At 39.1% G+C, this 24,392-nt stretch overlaps 1 protein-coding gene across 1 annotated transcript in view; it reads left to right on the top strand.

Moving 5' to 3' along the window:
• The window catches only part of SEMA5A (semaphorin 5A), a 503,768-nt gene that overhangs the window by 365,239 nt on the left and 114,137 nt on the right, over nt 1-24,392 (top strand). The window contains exon 11 of the mRNA XM_063451928.1: nt 466-670. Within this exon, the coding sequence (XP_063307998.1) occupies nt 466-670 (205 nt within the window). The remainder of the gene's footprint in view (nt 1-465; nt 671-24,392) is intronic.

The following is a 24,392-nucleotide window of genomic DNA, read 5'->3' as shown; positions in this document are numbered from 1 at the left end:
ACCTGCTTCCTGAGAGGAAGCCAGCAATCCCCCTGTACCTGCCTAGCAGGGAGTGGTTTATTCCCACTGCTACAGCTGATTATCTGCAGCTGAGCAGTGGGTTGGAGACAGTCCAAAAAACCCTGGCCTGGATCTATGTCTCCCATGAAAACCACTAAACTGTGGAGTGGAGCATTGGCCCACCCTTCTCTCCAAATGCTCCACCCCAGGGGCCCATAACTAAACAAAGATTTGTGTTGTGCAACACACAAACTACATATGGCTTATCTGCCTTCACTTTATCACAACATATACACTTTAATATTACATTTAATAAATATTATTTTTTCCAGTGAACAGTAACAAACAGTGACAATAATTATATTTGAAATATGTCTGAATGGAAATCTAATTTTATTTATCTGCACTGAATCAACATAGAGATATAATCAAGAACAAAATCTAACTGTTGAATATATGTTTTAGTGTGGCACTGTAGATCAAGGACTATATGTGAATCTCACTGAAAGGAATCTCCAGGATGCACAGAAATTTCTCCTGATGCATGAAGTGGTTCAGCCAGTCAGAACAGTCCCCTTTTTCATGGAAGATAACAGTCGGTTCAGTCATATTGCAGTGGATGTTGTGCAAGGGAAGGAAATGCTGTACCATATCATATATCTGGCAACAGGTAAGACACCAACATTAGCCTTTCTAGTCAAAACTGTAAAACCATTGAATGGTTCAGAGACATTGAAAGATAGGGCCATTTGAATGATAAGGCTTATTCATTATCAGTTTTATTGTCAGTGGTTTCAAATTTCTAACTACATAATTTACTGTTCACAAACATAGACAACATCCTCTCCTCTTCTAAACTACTTTATTTCTGTGGAGTGGTCCCGAGCATCTTTATATTGTATTTGAAAAACTCTTTCTACATGTGCTAAGACAAACCTTAATTAGAAGAAGCATACTTGTGACTACTCTTGCAACAAGGTACAAAGGGATGGCATACGTCCGGCCGCCTGTAGATTAGAAATCAATAAGAATAAATAAAAATCAATAAAAAACTGTAAAAAAAGGGGACAGGCATAGTTTAAAATAACTGAATTAGTTTGTCTGTAAGTTAGTAAATCATACAATAACGAAATTAAGCACATCATGTATATACATATGAAAGAAGCTGGATATGAAAACATTAACAGAGGAGGCCATATTGGTTGTGGGCATCCATATGATAACTAGGGATAAAATATATAAAGTTATCATTAAGAGGTAAAATTAGAATATGTTGAAATATTTGAAAATATTTTTTAAAAAGCAAACATATATTAGTAGAGGTAATTTACAGTGATAAAATTAGACACAAAGTATATTAATATAAATATAAAGGAAGCTATATAAGATGACAATAGTAATGGAAGCCATATTTGTTGTGGGCTTCCTTGTAAAAACTAGGGGTAAAATACATAAAATTGAATTTTTTTAAAAAGACAAGCATGTATTTACAGACGTATTATTGCAGCACATAATAGTAAAAAATGCGGTCAGGTTGGGGGTATCCTAGACTATAATGCCGTAGGTAACAACTATGAATAGGATAGCCCCAAACTGACAGCAAGAATAATAAATAGACAATATAACATGAAAAATATAAGTAATAAAGATAAAACCAATAATATTGTCATAAAAAATTAAATAAATCAAAATCTACGCTTAGGCCTTGGGGGGTTAAGGTTTGTAAATTGAATACCCACTCCATTTCTGATCTACTTAAAATATTTTTTATATTACCACCTCTCCAGGGCACCTTACATTTTTTGATTCCTATACATTTGAGAAATTTAGGGTCCCGATTGTGCTTAACAAAATGCTTGGACACGGAATGGTTGGGATATCCATTTTTTATATTTCTGCAGTTTTAAGACACCTAGTGGTCATACCCACATATTGGAGGCCACAAGGGCACTCCAATAGGTAGATAACATTGGTAGTGTTACATCCAATAAAATCTTTTATAGTATAGCTTTTATTAGTTAAATTAGATTTAAAGCTAGTAACTTTGGAATGTGTGGAAGAGTCAGTGCTCTTACATACAATACAACATTTGCATTTGTAAAAACCTATTTCTCCATCTAAAAAGGTGTGTTGGGTATTTATGATTTCTCTAGTATAATTATTAGTTAAAATATATCTAAAATTAGGTGCACCTCTAAAAACAATTTTAGGTTGTGTTGGTAAGATTTCTTTCAGGAGATCACCATGTCTTAAAAGGTGCCAGTGTTTTTTAATTGTTTTCTTAATAAAACCGCTTTTGTTGTTATAGTTAAAAATTACAGGAAGGGAGGGAGCTTCTGAGATATTTTTATCCTTGTAAGTTAAAAGGCTTTCTTTAGATTTATTTTTCACTGTTTCTATGGTATTATCCAATTGTGTGGGTGAATAGTTATTTTCTATAAATTGTTTTTTTAGAAGCGATGATTGTTCATTAAAATCATCAATGTGGGAACAATTTCGATGTATTTGAACACCTAGAGTGCCTGGAGATTTTCTTTTTGTTTGTCTTGTCATTGTGGTTATTGCTTGTCCTGCTCCAGTGCACCGGGTGTCTGCTGGGACTGAGTGCGGCTCCTATCTTAAATTTTTGTAACACGTGTGTATTATGTGATTCCTCAATGATTGACTAGTAGCAAACCTGTGTAATTGTGTCAACAAAATTGTTCATATCTATGATGTCAAGTTGAGTATTTCAGAATTTCTCACATGAAAAACAACGGTCATATTATTGTGAACATTTTATTGATTTGCTTCTCACACAAACACAAAAACAATTCATAAATAGTGGGGATAACAACGGACGGAAACCATAAATTCCCACTAGCTCTTTAAAATGTAATGCTTATTTCATTGAAATAAGACAATTTACTATGCTCTCTCCTTTTCAATGAATTTCATTTTGCCATTGTGTCTGCTTTGTAGCTGAAATGACTGAAATGGATTTCATAACAATGGCCTGTACAAATTAGTAATATGCTACTGACAAACTACCATATTCTTACAGTATTTATAATTGTTTTAATTATAATGTTAAAATTTTCTTGCTATTGGTTTACATTTTTTTAATTTTTTTTATCAACAAAAATAATACACACACAATTAATGATTTAATAGTATATATGTGAGTCTTATCATCATACTGAGCATCTGGTCACGTAAAGTCAATGCTTGACTGTTCAGATCAATCATCAAATATAGTTTGATGCCTGGCCTCAAGCTGGATGGACGTCTGTAGTAAGAGCTCCACACATACCAGTCCTGAAAAACGTCTTATAGTCCTAAGGCAGATCAAGCCCTACACAATGGAGAAGCATGGTACAACACAAAAACAAAAGCAATGCTGACCAAAGTGATAAGGCAAGCTTTTTTACAGGCTGACAATCCCAGAGTAAGCAAATATCTCAAGATGGCAATGGAGACAAAGAGAGGAAAGCAGAGGCGGGACACTCCACTATGCTGGAGGCAATGCAGCTTACACAACCCATACTCCAATCCATGTTGGACAATATGTCCAAAAAATATTTGAAAATTGCAGCAGGATGCGAGCTATATCAGAAAAGACATCCAGGAGCTTGGTTCCAGGACATCTCATATAGAGGTGAAGATGGGAGAGTTTGTAGAGGCAAATAACAACCTTGCAGACTGCATCCAACAATTAGAAGCCAAACTGAAAATATATGAAAACAAAATCAATCCCAGAGTAAGCAACTAGCCACATTAGAAGACATATCCAGGCACAACAATTTACAGCTATGGGGAGTCCCAGAATTGACAGCAATAGCGGATTTACCAATATACACCCATGACCCTTGTAATAATGTTATGGCCTATGTGAATCTATCAGCAGCAATGCTTAATGTTCAAAAGCTTTTAAAGACCTCAGCAACACTCTCCATTCAAACCAAATCTTGTTGGTGTTTCCCGGAGCAGATAATTGTGACTCGTAATGGCAAGCAACTCACCATATCATTGCCAGAAGATGGTACATCTGGAGGAGCCTAGGGAACATTGCATCTCTTTCCGGACTGGAAAAAAGCTGTACAGCTTAATGCACCTGACAGTCCAACTCAACTATGGGGAATAGTGAGTCTCTATTGGGGTCTAATTAATAACCATTATAAGTGGTAATGTTTTCTCACACCAAACAAAATCAACTACTTTAAATTAAGGACAATACTTAAGAAAACATTGAGAAAGCTGATTGCATGAAATGCATTTGGGAACTTAGTTTCAGAGAAAGAAAGTGTTTTTATTTAACTGTACTGAACCTGACTGCATAAATATAAGAAGTAGTTCCTACTTCCTTGCAAATACCCTGCATCAGACAGAACGCCGTACCCTGCAGGGTCACTATAGAAATCTGCATGAGATGTGTTATGCTGGGAAACTGCTTAACAAATGTGAGAGTCCAACTTGTTTAATTTTATTTTATAGAATTCTGTTTGAACGATTTTACCCTTTTCTATTTTTTTCTTCCCCAAGTCTTCTTTTCACTTGTTCTTCTTTAATGGTGGGCAAATGGGTCTGCTGCCCTTGGCCCAGTTACTTCTGGGGGGGGGGGGGGGGGAGGCAAAGCAGCTATGTTATTTGCCCTCAGCCTGCAATAATTTCTTTAGCATTGCAGATCCTAAAATAAATAATTGTGAGCAACGGGCCTGTGCGCAGAGGGGTGCCATTGGGTGGCCCATACACTTAGTGCCACTCATTGGCATTGTGTCCTCAGGGCCCTGCTCGGCACTGTGGCCCTTCCTCCCAGCTAACACAGAGCACCATGCAGGAAGGAGTACAAGAAGAGGGGAGTGCAGAGTGAGAGCCTCCGACTCACAACATCATCAGACACTGGATCCCAGGGAAGCCACCCTCTAGCACCTAAAAGGTAGGAAACTGGAGGGTGGCTAAAAATATGTGCTTTTTGCATCTTTGTCTGTTTGTGTGCCTGAGTATCTGCATTTGTGTATGTATGTGAAAACTGTGTGTCTTTCTGTGTATCTGTGTCTATATATGGACAAAATATATCTGAACAGTTCAAAACTAAAACATGATTTTTTTTTTGTGCTATTCCTTTTTTTCATCTATTCCTAATCATAAAATGGAGTATATGCAGAAATTGGAAAATAACTAGAATTTACATTAAAACTTGTGATTGGTATTGGATAGGAAATGCTTTAACATGTAAATGTTGGATAAATTGTGGTAAAATAGGCACTATAATACAAATAAGATCCAGCGCATTCCCTTATCCACTAAACAACAACTTCGGTGCTGATGATACATTGCATAAGCCTGCCGCAACGTCAGTGTACCCCATCTTTGGCAGGTCCTACTCTAACAGCCTAATGTCTGCTTCATCAAAAAGTTCCATCTGGAGTTCTCTGCAGTACAAGGCTAAATAGGCCCTTTGATGAGGCGCCTGTGACAGGGAGGGGTGCAAAACCAAGGAGTTGGCTAGACACCCAAATATATATATATATATATATATATATATATATATATATATTTGCATCCAGTGTGCAGAATGTCCATAGGAAATCAATGAGAAATGCTTTCCTATGCTTTCCTATGGACTGTTTGAATGCAAGCGTGGCTCTTGCCGCGCATGTGCATTCTGCTCCACTCGGGAGCTGACTTCGGTGGGGGAGGAGAGGTCACCAGCGCTGAGAGAGCCCGGCGCTGGATAAAGGTAAGTGGCTAAAGGGGTTTTGTTTTTCTGACACTATAGTAAACTTTTAATAATAGTTTAAGTCCACTTTGAAGTACAAACTCACTAAGGCGGAAATTCAAGGTCAATTCAGATCAAAGATTTACGAAGGATAGTTAAATACTTTAAAGTGAGGTTATCCTTCCAACAGGGAGAATAAAATGCAAATATGGGGTTAATAGACCACTAATGGGGAATTAAAGACACAAATACAGGGATAGGGATAACAATGCTCAAAAGACAGAAAAAGGGAGTAAGATACACAAAAGAAGCAAAAGGTTGTGTAAAAGGAGCAAAAAAGGGGTCAGCAAAATGTTGGACAGCAAAATGCATCTTTACCTATGTAGACAAAAAATCCTTGCACCAGTCCTGCACAGAACATTCACAAGGGGTTGATTTCTAATCGTCAGGATTGAATTTTCAATAGCCAATGGCTAAAAGGCAAGGGGAAATTTTGAATCCTGGCATATATTAGCATTACCACATTGCTTCATCATTACTTTAGAAGTTGTTCCCAATGACTGTTAATAAACATACATTTTAGAGCAATTAAATCACCTAAAACAGTATTTTTTCCTATGACACTTTTTTATTCACATTCTACTCATTTATAGCTTATAGATAATACTAACTGACAATCAAATTAATGACTCTTTTTTCCCTTTATATTTGTAATTCTATTGTAGATAATTCAGAGCAAAACTCTTTTAAGGTAATGTTTCTGTTACTTGCTTTTTTAACAAAATGTTGAATAACAAAGAAATGGCAATGCAATCTATTGTATTGCAATACACACATACAAGTAGCATTTCTGAATGGAGAAAAAGAACAATTATTATTTGTATATTTCTCACAAAAGACTCTTTCTTATCAGTTTCTACTGTAGAACCAAAATTGAATTGTAAATAAAAAACAATAAATATGCTTTCATATGGCTGTTTACCTTGAGGTCAATATATGCTGTCTGAGCTATGTCGGAACCTGGGTAATATAGATTTGTTTTTACTGAGGCAAGCACTCATAAAATTTAAGATGAAATGATAATAAAATAAAATAAAGCAATGTCATAAAAATCTGGCACCGTTATTGTGTTAAATATGAATCAAAATAAGATGAGAACATTTAATATAATTTCAATAGATTTCTGCTTATTGCACCATTTAGTATTTTCTTTATGTTTATTGGTAATTTATACAATAACACCGTATGGAGAGAATATATAACAATAGAAAAAATATCCCACTAGGTGCTATTACTCACAGGTACTCCCTCAGGTACCAAATAAACATAAATACTACCAAAAAGAGAATGCACACTAGAACCATGAAGAAAGTTATGCAAATATTTAATGAACCAACAATTGGTTAAATATGCATATAGCAAAAAATACAGAGTGACAATATACAGGCATCAAAAATAAAATAGTAACAATTTAACAAAGTTCTCACAAGCCTAACCTGGCAGAAACACTAGTCCCCAATACCCCCAACTTTTCGTCACCAACTGGCTGCTTTTTTCTGAGAAGTGTTTGGAATCTTTATGCAATGTCCGCATTTATAAGTTCCCTTCGGTAGATACTGTCATGGTGGTCTACTCAGTGGGGCAAGGTGGCTTTTTACCAAAGTTTGTCTGAGATTTTTACCCCTGCGTGCAGTCACAGATGGAAACTTGTTTTAAATGTGGATTGGACGTCAGGATCGGCCAATAGCGTCTGAAAATGCCCATCATATGTGTCCAGCCTGCATCGTATGTAGCTATAAACTGTATTAAGTTTGAATCTGGTGTTGAGGTTTGATCAGTGAAAAGTAAATCTCTGTCCGTACATATCGCTCTAAAATAGGCTCTCCTCAAGACTCTGTTCAGATAACCTTTATCTTTAAAGTATCTCTGGAATTCCCATGCCTTAGTTTTGAACTCATCCAATGTGGAGCACTTCCTGCATAGCCTACATATTGGCCTATGGGGATTCCAGTTGTGGATGATAGCTGGTCCAGTTGAACAGGCCATTTGTGGCTGTCTTCTTATGGTACAGTGCGGTAGCTAACTTACCTTCATGCTGTATAGAGATAGTAAGATCTAGCAAGTTAAGATGTTTATCCCCAAACTCACTCGTGAATTTTAGAATGTAATCATTGACATTGAGAAGTTTGATGGACTCTTCAAAGTCATCACTGGAACCTAACCAGATGACAAAGATGTCATCTATGTACCTTTTCCAGTGATAGACCAAGTAAGTAAGTTAATAGAGTGGGGTCTGCCATGATGTGCTTCTTCCATGCGCCCAGATAAAGGTTCGCATAAGAGGGGGCGCAAGATGTCCCCATGGTAGTCCCCCTGATTTGTTCGTATATGGTACCATTGAACAGGAAGATGTTACTTTTGAGTACAAGTCTCAGTAATTCCGAGATGAAATCGATGTACAGAGATGGTGCGCCGAGCTAATTTGCTAAGATGGTACTGAAGTTTTGTATCCCTGATGCATGGGGTATGGAGCTATATAATACTTCTACATCTAGACTGCATAATTTAGCTTGTTCTGGTACATGAATGTTCTTTAACTGATTCAACACTTGTTTTGTGTCCCTAATGTATGATGGCAGGGGAGGGCTGGCAGCCTTAGGCCTGGGGGCAAATGCAGTCAAGTGGCCCATTGCACCTAGAGGAGAGTAAAACACCTTTCCCATGTGATTGAAAAGGGGGGCAGTCACCTAAGCAGAAACACTCACTGACAGGCACACACACACACTTGCTGATTTGAGACACTCTAACAAACCCACAATCACTGACAGGCACACACACAGTCAGACATACTGACACACACACACAGGCATACTGACTAACACACACACAGAGACATACTTGCACACACATAGACAGACATACTGACACACACAGACATACTGACAATCACAGACATACTGACACACACACACAGAGGCATACTGACACACACACACACACACTTTACACTTTTAAAGGGGGAGGGCAGGAGCTGAGAGGCGGGACAGGAGCTGAGAGGGGGGACAGAAGCTGAGGGAGGGACAGGACCTGAGAGGGGGGGACAGGGGCTGGGTAAGCGGACAGGGCTGAGGAGGGGGAGAATAAACTAAAGTGTATTCCCCCCTCCCCAAGACTTACCTTAGGCCAGGGTGGGGTGGACAGGAGGTAGGAGCCAGCAGCCAGCAGGAGCAGAAGCCAGCAGTCAGTTGAGTTGACTGACCCTTCCTGATGATGTCAGGAGGAGAGGGTGTTACTTCCTCTGCTCTTCTCCCAGACTCCCGGTCCTGTGAGAAGAGCAGTGGAAGTTATGCCCTCTTCTCCTGATATCATCAGGAGAGGCCGGCCGACTCCACTGGCTGCAGGCTGCAGGAAGAGAGGTAAGTTAAAAAATCCGAGTCCCCAGCCAGAGGCAGGGGATTGTGATTTTTCCTTTTTTTGCCTTTTATGACAATCCCCATGCAAAGGGTACACCCACATGGACCTTGTTGGGGACTCCAACACAAAGACACAGACCAATAAGAACAGTGATTAAATACCCGACACTCCCATAACAAACATACAATCTCTCCTACCTGTATGGAAGATAATTGGATCAGTAATTGTACTAATCCTAATCCAATTATCTCGAAGCATGGAAAAAACATACTTTAAAAAAAAAAAAAAAACACAAATGTTACATCCCCTGATAGCCCTGATCTGAGTGACCAACATATCCAAAAATCACCCAGATCAGTTCAGGGGTTCAGGAATTTCCTGGAACTCATTTATTTGACTGACCGCAGGCATGGTCCCATAGCCGAAAATAGTTCCATAGAATCACCGGGAACTGCAAAGTTTTTATGCCCAAAATACTTCAAGGGGAATTGCGTCTAAGTCTCCCTGAAGTCTATTCGCGGTTTTTGTCCATGCAAATAAGATGGCCACCACCACGTGTTCCAATGTCGAATGGCGACCACTACGACTGTTCGGGAGCTCTAAGAACCATTGTTTAAAGTCCCAATAGCCACAAATAGGGTCTCTCAACCACAATAAATAAAAGGGGCCATAGTCACAGGGTAAAAGGCTGGCAAGTAGTCCCCTCCAAAAACCAATGGTGAGGTCACTTTCGCTACAGTTACAAAGTTCTTTAAATGTCTGTGTTTATGGCCTTAATTATCTACACCTGCAATATCCCTCTGCTGTATAAGTGGGGGTTATCGTACTAAATATTGAGTCAGTTTTTACTATAGCATCCAAATAACTTATTAATCACCAATTTAATTCCCACAGAAAGAACAGTTAATAAAATAAATTTCTGAGAATGGAAACTGGCTGTTCCCAGGACACCTATTGTAGCATTAGCAATGTCAGTTTTATTGCAGTTTGGACAGAATTCACTGGCTTGATATGTTAGCAGAGAGGACAAGCCACTAGTGCTAAAGGATCCTGAATTTGTGACATAGAACCAGGAGACAGCACCAGAGGCATGTTGGCACCTTAACGGGTATAGTGGGCTGTTGTAGTTAGTGACCTTTTACATATATATGACAATTCGTCGCAAATTAAGAAGTCGGTATAGTGCCTTCAGTCATATCCCCTTGCCCTACGAGTATAAACCCTTTATTTTACTAAAAAATAGGCATGTTAATTTCCGGCTCTCACAAATTGGAGGATAACATCACTCAATGAGGAGTTTGTGGCAGCGCTAAGGTAGACTCTGCACTACAGAAAAGTAAGTTTTGTTATTTAAATGTTATTTTTTTAATTATAAAAAGAGGGCCCTGTCCTTAATATGGACATCAGGACAGTAGCGTTAGGAATACAGATATGTATTCCTAACACGACAGTGTTCCTTTGAGAAAGGGAGTGTCCCGAAAGCTTGTAAGTCCAATAAATAAAAGGTATTACAAGATACTAATTTCAACTGTTATTTTACATCTGCATCACTGGACTAATATTGCTACAATCTCTACTGTACAATTCTAGTAATATTCTCAGTAAACAGTTTAACTAAATTTATAATACTTTAGAAACATTAACTTATTTATTGTTCTATTATTATTTGCCATGCCAGATAAGGAGAAACTATTGTTAACCTCAGCTGACTTTGCTTTCTAGCTATTCTAATTTTTCACATTACTTATTTAAGTTGTAACCTATTTTACTCTGCCTACAGGCACTCTAGTTAAAATTACAGGGGCACTTTATAATTCTGTAATCTTCTGGAATCTCATTGTTTCAGACAATAACGTTTAGTATAGCCAAGTTTCCTCTGTGTATAATTTACAAAAATTAAAGATGAGAACTTGGAAATGCATTCTTTTCTTTCAATCAAGGCTGATTTGCTTTGTTTTTTATGAGTAAATCAACTAGAGGATAATGAAAGCCATAAAGGTGGAAATATATGATTTCTCTTCGCACATTTAAGTGGCTGTGTTTTTCTCCAATCATTAGAAAATGGCTAGTAAATGGTTTCCCAGTGCATAGTAATATATCGACCTCTAGTATTTTTTCTATGTAGATCTCTATAATCATTTTTATAACACAAGAGGGGTTCTATACAAAAATACAAAGATTGGAGCAGTTCCATGGTGACTAGGAATGCTATACATGCTACAAGAGGCACTTTTATCAATCATTTAAATGTGTTTCTATTATATCTATTCTACAGACTTGTTCTTATTCCAGACTACGTTGAGTACATATCCACACATATTATGCTTTGGTGACAACATTTGGTGCAGGTTTCATGTGCAAGAAATCTGTTAACAGCATGGTTTAATAATTCAATAAATAATCCCTGTCTCTGGTATATGAATATAATCCAGAACAGCCAAATAGAGAACAGTAGATTGCATGATTAATTTTCTACAGACAGTATAAAATATTAAAGAATTCAAAAAGGAAAAAAAAAAAATAGTAGAGACAAATTTTGCTTACAAGAAAAATATTAAAAATCTTATACATATGGATTGACTGCTGGACATTCTTTATTTCTTCCAACACCCATGTTTTTGAATGCATTTATAAAATTTAGGGGTTGGGGGCAGAGCTTGACCAGCAAGCGGAGTGGTCGCATGTCGGCTGGGATCCCGCTGATCGGGCCAGTTTAACGGGGATACTCACCAAACTTAAGCTGCATGACATGCCGGAGTGTGCTACCCAAGATGGGGGAACCCTGGTGAACCTCCTGATACCACCTCCGAAAGCCCCCCGTGGACTTGAGCGTGGGGTGGGAAGTCGCGGCCTGCAGGTGATGGAGTCCGGGAAGAGGCGGCCAATCTCCCCGAGCTCCCACCTACGACGCCAAGACACAGATCTACAGCCCTCCCCCCCCCCCCCCGGACCGGCGGGGGTGATCCCGGTCCACAGACCACAGGCAGAGGGGCCAAGCACACAAAGCGCAGTGGCGGAGACCAGCAACATGGCGAGCGCCACATACACCCCCCAGAGTGACACAAAGAGGCCTGGTGTCATGGAGCAATTAGATGCCATACTTGCAGCATTCTGGGCAAAATTAGCAGGAAGAGAACAGACACCCAACCTGACACCAGCTGAGCACTCACAAAACGTGCAGCCCGGAAATCAAAGCCATAGGACCGCAGCCCTGCAAACACCAAAAGCCACAAGATGGGTGGTGGTCCGGAAACCGGGACCCCTGAGTGCCTGATGAGAAGTGGGAGTCTTCAGCATGGACGTGGATTACCAGGGCCTGGTGCATGGTAACCACACGCCCTCTGGTGTTGAGCACCAGCGTTTGCGCGGCCACATACCAGAACACTGATGCAGCTACAGCGGATCCCAGGAACTAGGAGCTTGATATGCAGACCTCCCAGCAACTGGATAGAGGGGCTCTGCAGCAGACATGTATCCAGTACAGAAACAAGGCAAGACTAGAACAGGCACCAAACATGAAAACAAGACAGAACTAGTAGAACGCAGAACCAGAGAAGGATAGGAAGCAAAACCCAGAACATGTACACAATACATAAGGGAACATTAACTAAACAGGGGCAGGACAGGACTGTACATGGACTGGGATTACAAAATAAAACAAGACAAGATATAATAGGCAAAACAAGAGGAGACATAACTAAGCACTAAATATGAAAAGTATGGGGATTAAGTTACATTATATGATCATACATTGCATAAGCCTGCCACAATGCCAATGTACCCCATATTCGGCAGGTCCTACACTGCCTAATGTTCGCCAAAAGAACCATACTAAACCACAATAGCACTTACCTGCAAGAAAGGGCAGAGACTTGAAACACTGCTGCAGGTCCAGACTGAAACAAAAGGAAAATGGAAAACAAACAGGTGTGGCAACATAAAACAAACATATAAATGAATCCAGGAGACTGGGAATTCCAGGGATGGAATAATGGAATGAACCCAGAAAACCCAGCATAAGGAAAACCAGACATTGAATAGAAAACCAAAACACCAAGAAAAACTAAACAAGAATTGTAAAAAGAGTACTGGATACCAGAAGTCATCACCAGACTGATGTGCAGAACAAGGCAAGATGTGACACGCCCCCCCCGGCTGCACGAAAAGTCACCAGGCGCCAGATTCGGAAACCGGCTTTCCTCCAACCATGGTCAAGCCCACACATGCCCAGCTCACATCTACAACCTGCAAGGAAGCAAACAGGGAAACACCAAATCTCAACACACCGGACCCTACTCACTCAGCAACAAGCTCAACAAACCCAAAAACCAGGGGCACTCAGCCTCCTAACCTCACAAAATGGCGGCTCCGACACTAGTGAGAACCCGGGACCATCAACGACAAGACTACTGAACAAGCTCCCAAGCAACATCAGCCCAATCTTGAGAGATTGGAACACCCAGAAGCTTCACAACAAATTGGGGATTGGGTGAGAAGACTCTCAGCAACTACCCCAGAGACTCCTGTCCCTCTTGGCTCATAATCCTGATTTATGGACATATTTTTTCCCTATTTTGCCCCCTTTTTCTCTACTCTAACTCCTCACACCTTCCTGCTTTAACCCTACAGGCTCTCAGTCACCAATGAATATGCCAAGTTAATGTGTCTCTAGTAAAAAAGAATCGGGGTATGTGCCAAGCCATAACACTAGGAACACTCTCCTACCCACAGACATACCTAACATAAACATAACAGCCTACAACAGCACCCAGCCAGCTTCTCCGCAAACCTAGCATGCAGGTCTCACCAGGGTTACAGCACCCGCTATGTAGCAGACAGAAACAGAGATGTTGTGGGTCTCTCTAGGCACCTGGTACCCAAGCTCTGAAAAGGTCTGAAAAAGCTTGCTTAATCTTGTCATTAATCTTGTACAAATGTTACAACGCTGCATGATATCTCACATTAGCTACGCTTTATCACAGCTGCCAGTATATATCACGATCTTTACTAATAAGTAACTAAATATTGAATGCCTGCCTATCTGTATGTCTAAACTACCTACCCACTGGCAAGCTATATAGAGTTAACCCGCTACGGTTCAGCATGGGATGTTTTATTAAGCATACTGTTTTATTAAGTATACTGGTTATCTAAAATTATCTTACAAAAATAATGTGCTGTTTTGTCAACTGCCCTTCACTGCTATACCTTGTATACCAATTTTCCTGTTACCGCTGTTGGGGCAGTACAGGCGTGTATGTAACTCTGAAGCACAACAAAAATAAAGAATAAAAAAATGTAAAAAATTAGGGGTTCATTCTCAAAACAACTTTATGTCTTTGTACATCAAATTGCAAAGCTATAAACATCGCCAAATTTGATTTTGTTTCTGTTCAAATCATAAATTCGGAGTCATTTGTGAATTCATTATTATTCTTTGTTTAATAAACTAGCTTTGAGACAAACACTTTTTACTCTTTGTGCTGTCCAGTAAGACAAGCAGAAAACTCTGTTTAGGATAAATTATAGAACTTTTCCTTAATGCATTTTCAGCAGCACAGTTTTTTTTATTATTCCCATTTACATTAACCTGTAACATTAAAAAGAAAAGACAACATATCCATATAAAGTATAAAATGGAAATAAAGAAAACAAATATTAAATAAAAAATAAAAAAACACCACCATCATGAAGTAACCCCTCTCCAATCTAACCCTCCATGTCACAGTAATTTTTTACATTAAACAGTCAATTTGTTTAATTTCCATAAGTAAAATAATTCAGTAGTTTATATCAAACATAACATCAATATACTAGCTTTAAGGTTTATTATAGATTAAAGTGCTGTCCTACTTTTTTGTTCGCTGGTGGTAAGTGTGTGTACTCTTTCTACATTTAAATTGATGATGAGCTTGAAATATGATTTACAGAATGCAGGTGAAAGACATAATTTTGGATAGTTACTCAAGCTTTGCCTTCCTTTAACAGCATTCAAATTGTTTTCTGAATATTTCATGTCCTTATTTCCCACAATATATTTATGTTTTGCACAATGGAAACTTCTGTTTATCTATGCAAATGTCAGATGAAATGATTAACAGCTGAAAATATCATGCTTGTACCAAGAATTAACTATTTAAATTGTTATGGAATGTTTGCTTTTCAATTTCTGATTCATTCTTTTATTTATTTAACATTTTAAGCACTGAACTATATTTTTAAGCTTTTACTTGAACACGAAATTGAAAGCATTTAGAAATGTACAAATAAACCACAGGATTTTGAAAAAAATGGAATAAATGAAAACAATAAACATTCCACTATAATAAAATAATCACATTTCAAATATTAAAACCCCCCAAAAAGTGACCAATGGCACTATAACCTTAGTACTCTACCTTAGATAGTGCAAAGTCTTTTTGTATACAAACTGCAGATAGACTTGCAATAAATCTTTTATGGATTCTAGTAAATCTCATTAACTGGTGCTTCCAGGTTTATCCATGTATCATAGTAACCATAAAAATAAATAGGGAAAAAAAAGCACGAATAGTGTAAAACTGTAAAATATAGCACAAGAAGGGTGAATTTAAAAAAAACTAAACAAAAAACCCTTACAAATAAAGAGTAGAGAAGCCTGCTCTAGCTGTAGTAGCTCCAAATTAATTTCCACTTGTGGGACCAAATAATGACCGAGGCACTAGATCCACATTCAAGATTTATTTCACAACTAAGCAGGGAACAGCTCCTTTCAATATAATCTCCCTTTTAAGCAGTGTACCCAGTCCTTCGTGTAGATTCCGGCTAATTCGTTGTATGGGACTCGAGCACCGCTCCAGCTTCTCCCAGGAGGCGGAGTTACGTTCCTGTAAGGCGCACGCTTTTATTCTATCATCTGTTGCCATCCAATTTTAAAGACAGACTCTTATTGTCTTAAAATGTAATTAGCTGAACATAATCACATTCTTACCAGTGTCTTCATCCTCATTATTGGTATCATTTGGTTCATTTTGTATGGTTTCAGCAACCACATGTATCCTAACAGCTTTGTCACCCGTGACTTGTAGTTTGTCTCACCTCAGTCGAAATATAGCCTGCTCCATTGGTTTCCAGCATTCCCTCTAGGCCTGTAATCTGTTGCAATTTGCATGCTGAGGATATGATAACCAGGCATCTGCACACAATAATGGAGGAACATACCACACATGTATTCACTTATTGCTCACCACTTTTCTTGCTATCTGTAATGGTAAGCCCTATAGGAAACAACATCAAATAATGATATAAAATGTACTGGACCTAGAGCATAGGTCCATACAATGTATCTAATTCAAGTGGAATACATAAAATGAGAAAAACATGGGTAAATTAAATTAAACTGAAGCTTAAAAAAAATCATCTTACAGAGGATGCGTAGCAGAGAAAGCTGATTTTTTTATCTTTTGACTGACATTTTGCCAATATCCTACTGCTTGCATTTTTGTCAGCAAGAGCCCATACAAGTCATTGTGATTTATTTATTTATAAAATATTTTTCCAGGAAGGATACATTAAGATTTCTCTTGATTTCAAGTATGTCCTGGTGTCAGGGTCCTTACCTGAGATGGGAGTCTGTAGCGCAGATATGTTTGCTCACCCTTGCAGATACAGTCCAAGGTGACCAGATAAGAAGCTACCTGGACTGTGAATCTGTGCATGGGGGTTGTGCAGGAAAGGTAATTCCAATAAAGTACCGACAAGGACACAAACAGCAGGATAGTCAAGGGATAGCCAAAGTCAAAGGATGCCAGAGGTCAGGATTAACGAAGTGTAGCCGAAGTCAAGGGAAGCCAGAGATCAGGATAAACGAAGACAGAAGCCGGGCCCAATATGAATTTTAAGTTCAAGAGACTGGAACACAGGAACTGAACACACACAACAGGATCAAAGACTTGAAAAAGTTCCCAGGGCGAGGCCGTGTTTAAATACCCTGCTGATGACTGATCTGAGTCAGGTGAAGCACTTGGAATGACCACAGACAAAATCCATCCCTGAGTGCTGCAGACATAGCCAGGAATAATAAGGCTAGAACAGCTTGAAATAAACAGAACGGCTGTGGCTCAAAGACCCAGGACAGCAAAGTACCCAGGTTCAAATCCCCTGTCAGGCACCCATGGGGCGGCCACTCCTGGCCGTCTGTATGGCATGGTGAGAACCCGGACACCTGGATCCACAAAACATTGCATTGATACAATAGGGTACCATAAAATACAAAAACAATATATACAAAATGTAATATTGAATAGGTAGGAAATATATAATCAACGATGACAGGTGCATTCTGTTTTGAGATATGTAGACAGGGATCTCTTAAAGGACTTTAGGCTTGGGGAAGATTTGGAAGTGTGCGGGAGGTCATTCCATAATTGTGGTGCTTTGTAGGAAAAGAAGGATCAAACTGCTTTCTTTTTGTATTGAGGTAGACTAAATAAAGTGCTGGTACTGAATCGGAGGTTATAGAAGGTTGGAACAGCCGGGGAGAACATTCTGCTCAGGTAGGGTGGGAGCTTCCCATAAAAGCTCTTAAACACAAGGTTGGAAAGATGGAGGGTCTGTCTGGATTCCAGCGACAGTCAGTTTAGTTTGTTTAGCATGTCACAATGGTAGGTCATGTAATTACATTATAGCACAAATTGGCAGAACGAGTTATACAATGTATTAAGTTTATTAAGGTGGGTTTGAGGTGCAGGTGCGTATACATCCCCAATATCAATGATTGACATCAGCATTTGCCGTACAATAGGACTTAGGCAGGATTTGTTTCTGTACAGGGCACCTACTTTTGGATACAGTTTAGATGCAAGGACAAAAGATAGGTTGGGGTCTAACAACATACCCAAGTATTTGTAATATTTTGTATTACTTTAACAATGCGTCCATCCATTTTTCCAAAGAGATTAAACCTAGCTGTGTACCTACAGTCTGTTTATTGCAGAAACCACTAAAACATACGATTTACAGATTTTGATGCTTTAAGAAGGTAGCATTTAGAGTTTAGCATTTCTAAAAATCTTCAAAAGGACTGTATTCTACACTAGATTAGAAGTTGCAATATATTAGTCTAGTTTCTGGATTACATTTTTTATTTTTTTATTTTACTGTTGTGTAGAAATTATATAAAAGAAAATTAGCAATATTTGTAGAGAACCAGTATAATTTTTCAGATTATTCCTAAAAAATAAAAAGAGATGAGTGGGATGAAATCAATTTTTTCTAAATATAAACAGGAAGTGATCCATAACTCTAACCCCACTTTATTCGAACTAGGAATTCGACTGGGAAACTGAAAAAAGGAACAAAAATACAGTAGCATTTTAATTGCAATTACAAAAATGTATTGATTCTGACATGTATAAGTGTTATTTTTCTGGTCTATTGATGCGCAAAGCACTTGATTGCCTTGAGATAGTCATACAATTTCTAAAGCAGCATGCCTGATTATACAACTCCCCACAGTGCACAGTCAACAAATGTTCATGTATGTATTTTAATATTAGTTACAAAGTCTATTGCTTCCAAATCACTTTCTATAATTACATGGACAAAGGTATTTGTGAAACCAATTATATTATTGACATATGCCTCTTTTTAAATTTGCTGGATATTTCTTTTAAATTTTTTGTTATTTTTGGTTAAGCTTTTAAAATGTCTTAAATTAAAACATAGAAAATATATGAATATGTTACAATAGGGATAGCTTCATCATTATTCTTAACTTAAATGAACTTTCTAATGTTAGAAATACAAACATGTAGTCCCAACATAGTTACATAGACCAAATAAGACATGTGTCTATCAAGTTCAGCCTTTCTCACATCAGTTTTTGCTGTTGTTCAAAAAGAAGGCCAAAAATGTTTTTGCAAAAAACTAGGAAAATGGTAGTCAGATCTCTCTTTGTATCAAGAAGTTGTTACCCCACATATTCAAAATTATATACCTGAATATTATGCTTTTGCAAGTATTCATCCAGTTGCTGTTTAAACATTTGTACATACTCAGATAAAATCACATCTTCATTCCTTGAATTCCACATCTTTATTGTTCTTATTGTAAAAAATGTTTTATTTTCCTTAAACTAAATCTCATTTCTTCCAGTCTAAATGTGTGTCTTTGTGTCTTATGTATAGTCCTGTTTATGAACAGATTTCCAGTTTTTATTGGCCCCTGAATATATTTGTGCAATGCTGTCTGAGGTGCTGTTTTTCTGTTGTCTTTAACAATTCACAAACCATACTTGTTTGTTATTCCTTATTCACTACAAATGTAGTTGGGTGTAAGTTGCTTGTACATTCTTTACCCCGAAGTGCATAACTTTGCATTTATCTACATAAAATTTCATCTGTGATTTATGTGCCTTGTTCCCCAATCGATCTAAATCCCTCTGAAGCAAAGTTATATCTTTCTTACCTTGTTCTACTTTACAGGGTTTTGTGTCATCTGCATGCACTGAAACATGACTCTCAATGCTTTTTTTCCAAGATCATTTATAAACATGTTAAATAGAAAGACTCCCAGATTAGAACCCTGAGGGACACCACTTACCAACTCTGTCCAGCTTGAAAGTTTACCATTAATGGCAACTCTCTGTACTCTATTTTAAGCCAATGTTCATGCAAATCAATGTATAATTTTTTTAACATGCGTTTTTTGGGGGATTTTTTTTTTTTGTTATTCTGTCTCTCACTGTTAAAATACACCTACCATTAAAATTATAGACTGATCATTTTTTTGTCAGTGGGCAAATGTTCAAAATTAGCAGGGGATTAAATACTGCCTGTGTGTGTATCTATATATCTGTCAGTGTATCTGTGTGTGTATCTTTGTGTCTGTATGTCAGTGTGTGCATCTGTGTATCTGTATGTGTTATCTGTATTTTTTCAGTATGTGTATCTGTGTATATTTACATATGTCAATGTGTGTCTCATTGTATATCTGTGTGGCTGATTGTGTGTATCTGTGTGTGTGTATATGTGTCTCTGTTAATATTTGCGTGTCTGTATCTTTATGTGTGTCATTGTGTGTATCTGTGTGTGTATCTGCATGTGTGTCAGTGTGTGTATCTGTATCTGTGTGTCTGTACTACACTGCAATACATGCAAACACACCACTGCATTCACACAAAGATACTCCATACAAATATTTTTTTTTTTTTTTTAATTCTTTATTTTTGATATGCAGGTAGTTACAACAGTGCCTGTATTGCCACAACGGCATCCGCAGGCTCAAGTTTCATTCACATAATATAACAACGTTGTGGCTTGTTGGATTTGCATATAATTTTTTAAAATAGTAAGGCATAACGAGTCGAGATGTCAGTGTTTGGGTATAGATTAACTAGTACGTCGTTCAACATGGCTTAAGAGTTAGAGTTACCGTACGCTGGGACATTAAGGACAGGCATATATCACGTTCGCGTGAAGCTGTACTTTATATCTATTATGCATAGGAAAACCTAGCTAGGTTACTTAGTGTAACATATGTAAGTTAATTAGGAGGCTACAAGTTTCATGCGAGTAGGAGTCATCCAGAACACAGGGTTGGATTCACAACTTTTGTATTGCCTATAGGTCAGGGACTTTCCTCCCGCGCACCCTAGGTATAGGAGTGACTGTGAGAGTCGGAGTCAAAGGATTAAGCTATATGCTACCTGTACGCATATGGGTGGGGGTGTAGTTCACGTCTAGCAAACAACATCTGCAGGGAGTCAAGTCAGCGAACTAACAATTAGTAAAGCAAGGCTTCTAGATCCGGTCGATGATAGGAACAATGTTAGTCATTAAACAATCTGGCTAAATGGTCGACCTGGTTCTCCAGAAATCAGACAAAAGACAATCGTGCACATTTTATACTTTCGAAAACTAACAAGCCAGTTACTTATACTCTGTGATGTATATGGCATGCATAAACATAATATGTAGTGCGGTTGAAAGAGTAAATGATAAGCGGCATTCGTTAGGCTATATAGCTAAACATGTTTTTCTACGTGGTATACAAAGTACACTTGGTTCTTGCAAAATTCCGCTTATATTGTAAAGTAACCTCGCTGTACCAATTATACATAAACTCGGGGGGTTAACTTTGCTTGGGTGACCTATTCTGTTTGTGCTAATGCTAAGGACTCAGGTTAACTTTAACTTTCAGTATGATGGTTATGCAGATAAATCAGGTCTAAGTATGGCAAATAAAAAGTGCTGTGAAACTATTGAGATATTTTGCATGTGAGCTAAACAGTGGCTTGAGTCGTAGAGAGTCCTTGCAGTGCAGTGCATAACGAGAAGCGTATCTATACGTCAATAGCTGAGAGCTGGAGGAAAAAATAAAAATAAAAATAAAATAAAGAGTACTGTGAGTCCAAAAGCCAGTCCCCTTCAACCCATGCCGGTTCTTGGCATGCAGGATTTCGGCGTCAGCCCGTGGGAGAGAGCCGAAGGGGCCCCGCTGCTTCCTCCTGGTCTTCCGTGGGTGTCTCGTGTAGCGGGTGCGTGTTCTTGGCGGTGTACCAGCCTCTCCATCCTCCTTGTATCTCCGTGGGTTGATATCAGAGCTGTATCTCCCGTTAGTGAGTTGGAGCCCCTCTGCGCACTTGTAGCGGCCTTACAAGATTTTGGGCGGTTAGTACTCTGAATGTCCAACTTGGTTTTGCCCGTCATAGGCCAGGCTCTGACCCTCCGGGTGTGTTTCCGTAGCTTAAGTGTCCTTCGCTTGTGTATGGCCCCCGGTTGGCGGTGTCCGATGCATGGTCTGCGGCTTGTGGTTTGGGGCTTAGCCTTCGCTCCCTTCTCCCGCTTCATCCCGGTTAGGGGTTTTGCAGTGCTGTGCAGCGGTGGGGCTGTTTTGGCTGTTGGAGGTTGTGCTAATTTGGCCCATAGTCGTGCCCAAAAGAGGTTAAAGGCTGCTGTTATGCGGTCCTCATGGGGATATTCGCCTGCCTGCCTCACTTGTGTGTGTTGGGTTGTTGTAGGCCCAGGAGCATGGTCGGCGGTCGCCATCTTGGCCGCTAGGTGCGGATAGTTTGCGGTCGTTGGTGTGAGCCTGTGGCCTTGCATTATGTGGGCCGGGATGACCACTGCCGGTCTTTGGGGGGGGGGGGGAACGTGGGCCCTGTGGTGTTTTAGCCGGGCATAAAGGCTGTAGGAGAGCGGCCGCCATTTTAGGAGCTTCTGCCGCCGAGTTTCTTCGGTGCTTTACAGGCTGAGTCCTGTGAGTCTGTGCTAAGGCGCCCCCGTTATCTAGGGGGGACCGGGATGACCCCCACCGGTCCATAGGGGGGGGGGAGGTTGTGTTCCAAGCTTACTTTTTGCTGTGTTCGTCTGGCGGGAAAGCGGCCGCCTTCCTCCGCCACCTCCCTCTGTAGGCCCCAGTTTGCCGATGCGGTTCCCGAGTACTCTGGACATCGAATGAGGTGTCCCTAGGTTCGGGTCGGTTTCCCGAGTCCAGTGGGCCCACTTGTAGGAGGGTGAGATCGGTGTGGCTTGAGGTATTCGCCGTTGTTGTGCTCGGTGCACGGGAGCTGATTCAGAGCACGTCTGCTCTGCTCGCTAGTCAGGCTCCGCCCCCATACAAATATTTTTTAATACACAAACACTGCAAAGTGCTAAATACAACCCTGCAAAGTTGATAAAATGAGGAAACAAAGAGAAAAACAGCCACAGCTGTCAAAGCATTGTGGTAGTTGTTTGACAGATTGAGATTTACCTTTTGGCCACCCTTGTGATAGCGGGGTAAAAAAAAAAAAATCTTGTTCCAGGGACCTCTCTATGTAAGTTCCGCCACTGACTATAAAACTTGTACCTAAGTGCAAAACCAACCTAGTACTCTAAAAAGGCAAAACTCTCCTTCCTACACCATAACTTTAGCCACACATAAAAATGTGTAATCTCCCCCGCCTTATCTGTGAATATACACTTTTTACCTCAGTTCACTTCTAAACTCATTCTTTAGGACCCTCCATCTTCTTCTGACTTTGCAATTTGTACCAATATTGACCATGACAACTGGAACATCCCCAGCCCATCCAATTAATCCATCCACTCTTTTAGCAATATGCTAGACCTGAGCACCCGAGAGACATCAAAATGTCTGGTTGAGATGATCAGAGCGGTGTTTTACCCTAGATACTCTTTTAATAATGGAATCCCCTGCCACAACAACCTTTTATCTTCACTCAAATGAGCAAATCTGTTTGGCTGCACAAATCAAGAGTAGCTAAACCATACATCTTCCCTCCCCCCTGCTATGACATGTAACTTTAACCCACTACATGCCTGTTCCCCAGCTGTGTTATTTCTACGAGAAGTACCCCATTAAACTCTGCTCAGTGAGCAGCAGACCCCATTCAAGATTGTCAAGCTGTCTCGATGTTTTAATGTGCTTCTCCAGATCTCCAGATCTGCCACAGAGGTATGTACCCTGGACTAATTCATGCAGGCATGCATACATGTAACAACATGTGAAGACCAGCAATCTTGCTAACATTCATTTCCCCAGTTACAAAAAAATGCACAGGGCAGTAACACATTTACCATGTTGTTTTGAACTCCTACTTAACCCCTTAAGGACAGGAGCAATTGTACTAAAAGGTCTAAAACAAAACCTGGAATTTGAGGTATATGTTTGTTCAACCATAATTTACCTTTTCCATATTAAGGGGGCACCCACACATATATATCAATTTCTCCAGGAGAAATATTGATTTTATTCTACATCAAACATTTATATATAAAATATAATTGTAAGTGTAAGACCGTATGGCAGCCAAGGAATGAAAATTACCCACATAAATGCATACTATTTGCAAAAGAAAACAACCCAGGGTATTCAAAATGGGGTATGCACAATCTTATTTTAGTAGCCACATAGTCACAAACCCTGGCCAAAGTTAGTGTTCATGCTTGTTTTGTTTGCTTTTTTTCACACAAAACTAATTTTTTTTTTACATATGATATAATCGTCATTATATGTTTTACTACTCTAAAGCACTCGTTTTTGTTTTCAGAGATGTCTCACAAGTACAAAAGTACTCTCTATGTACAGTTTTTTTGGAAGTTACAATGACAAATATAGGGCTTGCAAATTAAATTCTGCCTGGGTTGTCAGGCAGGTTCCCAATATATAATTCATAGATCACATAATTATGTAAATATAATACATAAATATACACATAGAATTAAATTGTGTGCATATATTTTTATCATACTATCTTTCATTTACTTCTCTTCTTCTCAGTTTTTATAATAAATTA

This window comes from Pelobates fuscus, chromosome 4 (genome assembly GCF_036172605.1).
Source record: "Pelobates fuscus isolate aPelFus1 chromosome 4, aPelFus1.pri, whole genome shotgun sequence".
In the NCBI taxonomy this organism is placed as follows: domain Eukaryota; kingdom Metazoa; phylum Chordata; class Amphibia; order Anura; family Pelobatidae; genus Pelobates; species Pelobates fuscus.
This window is presented reverse-complemented; position numbering and strand designations above follow the sequence as displayed.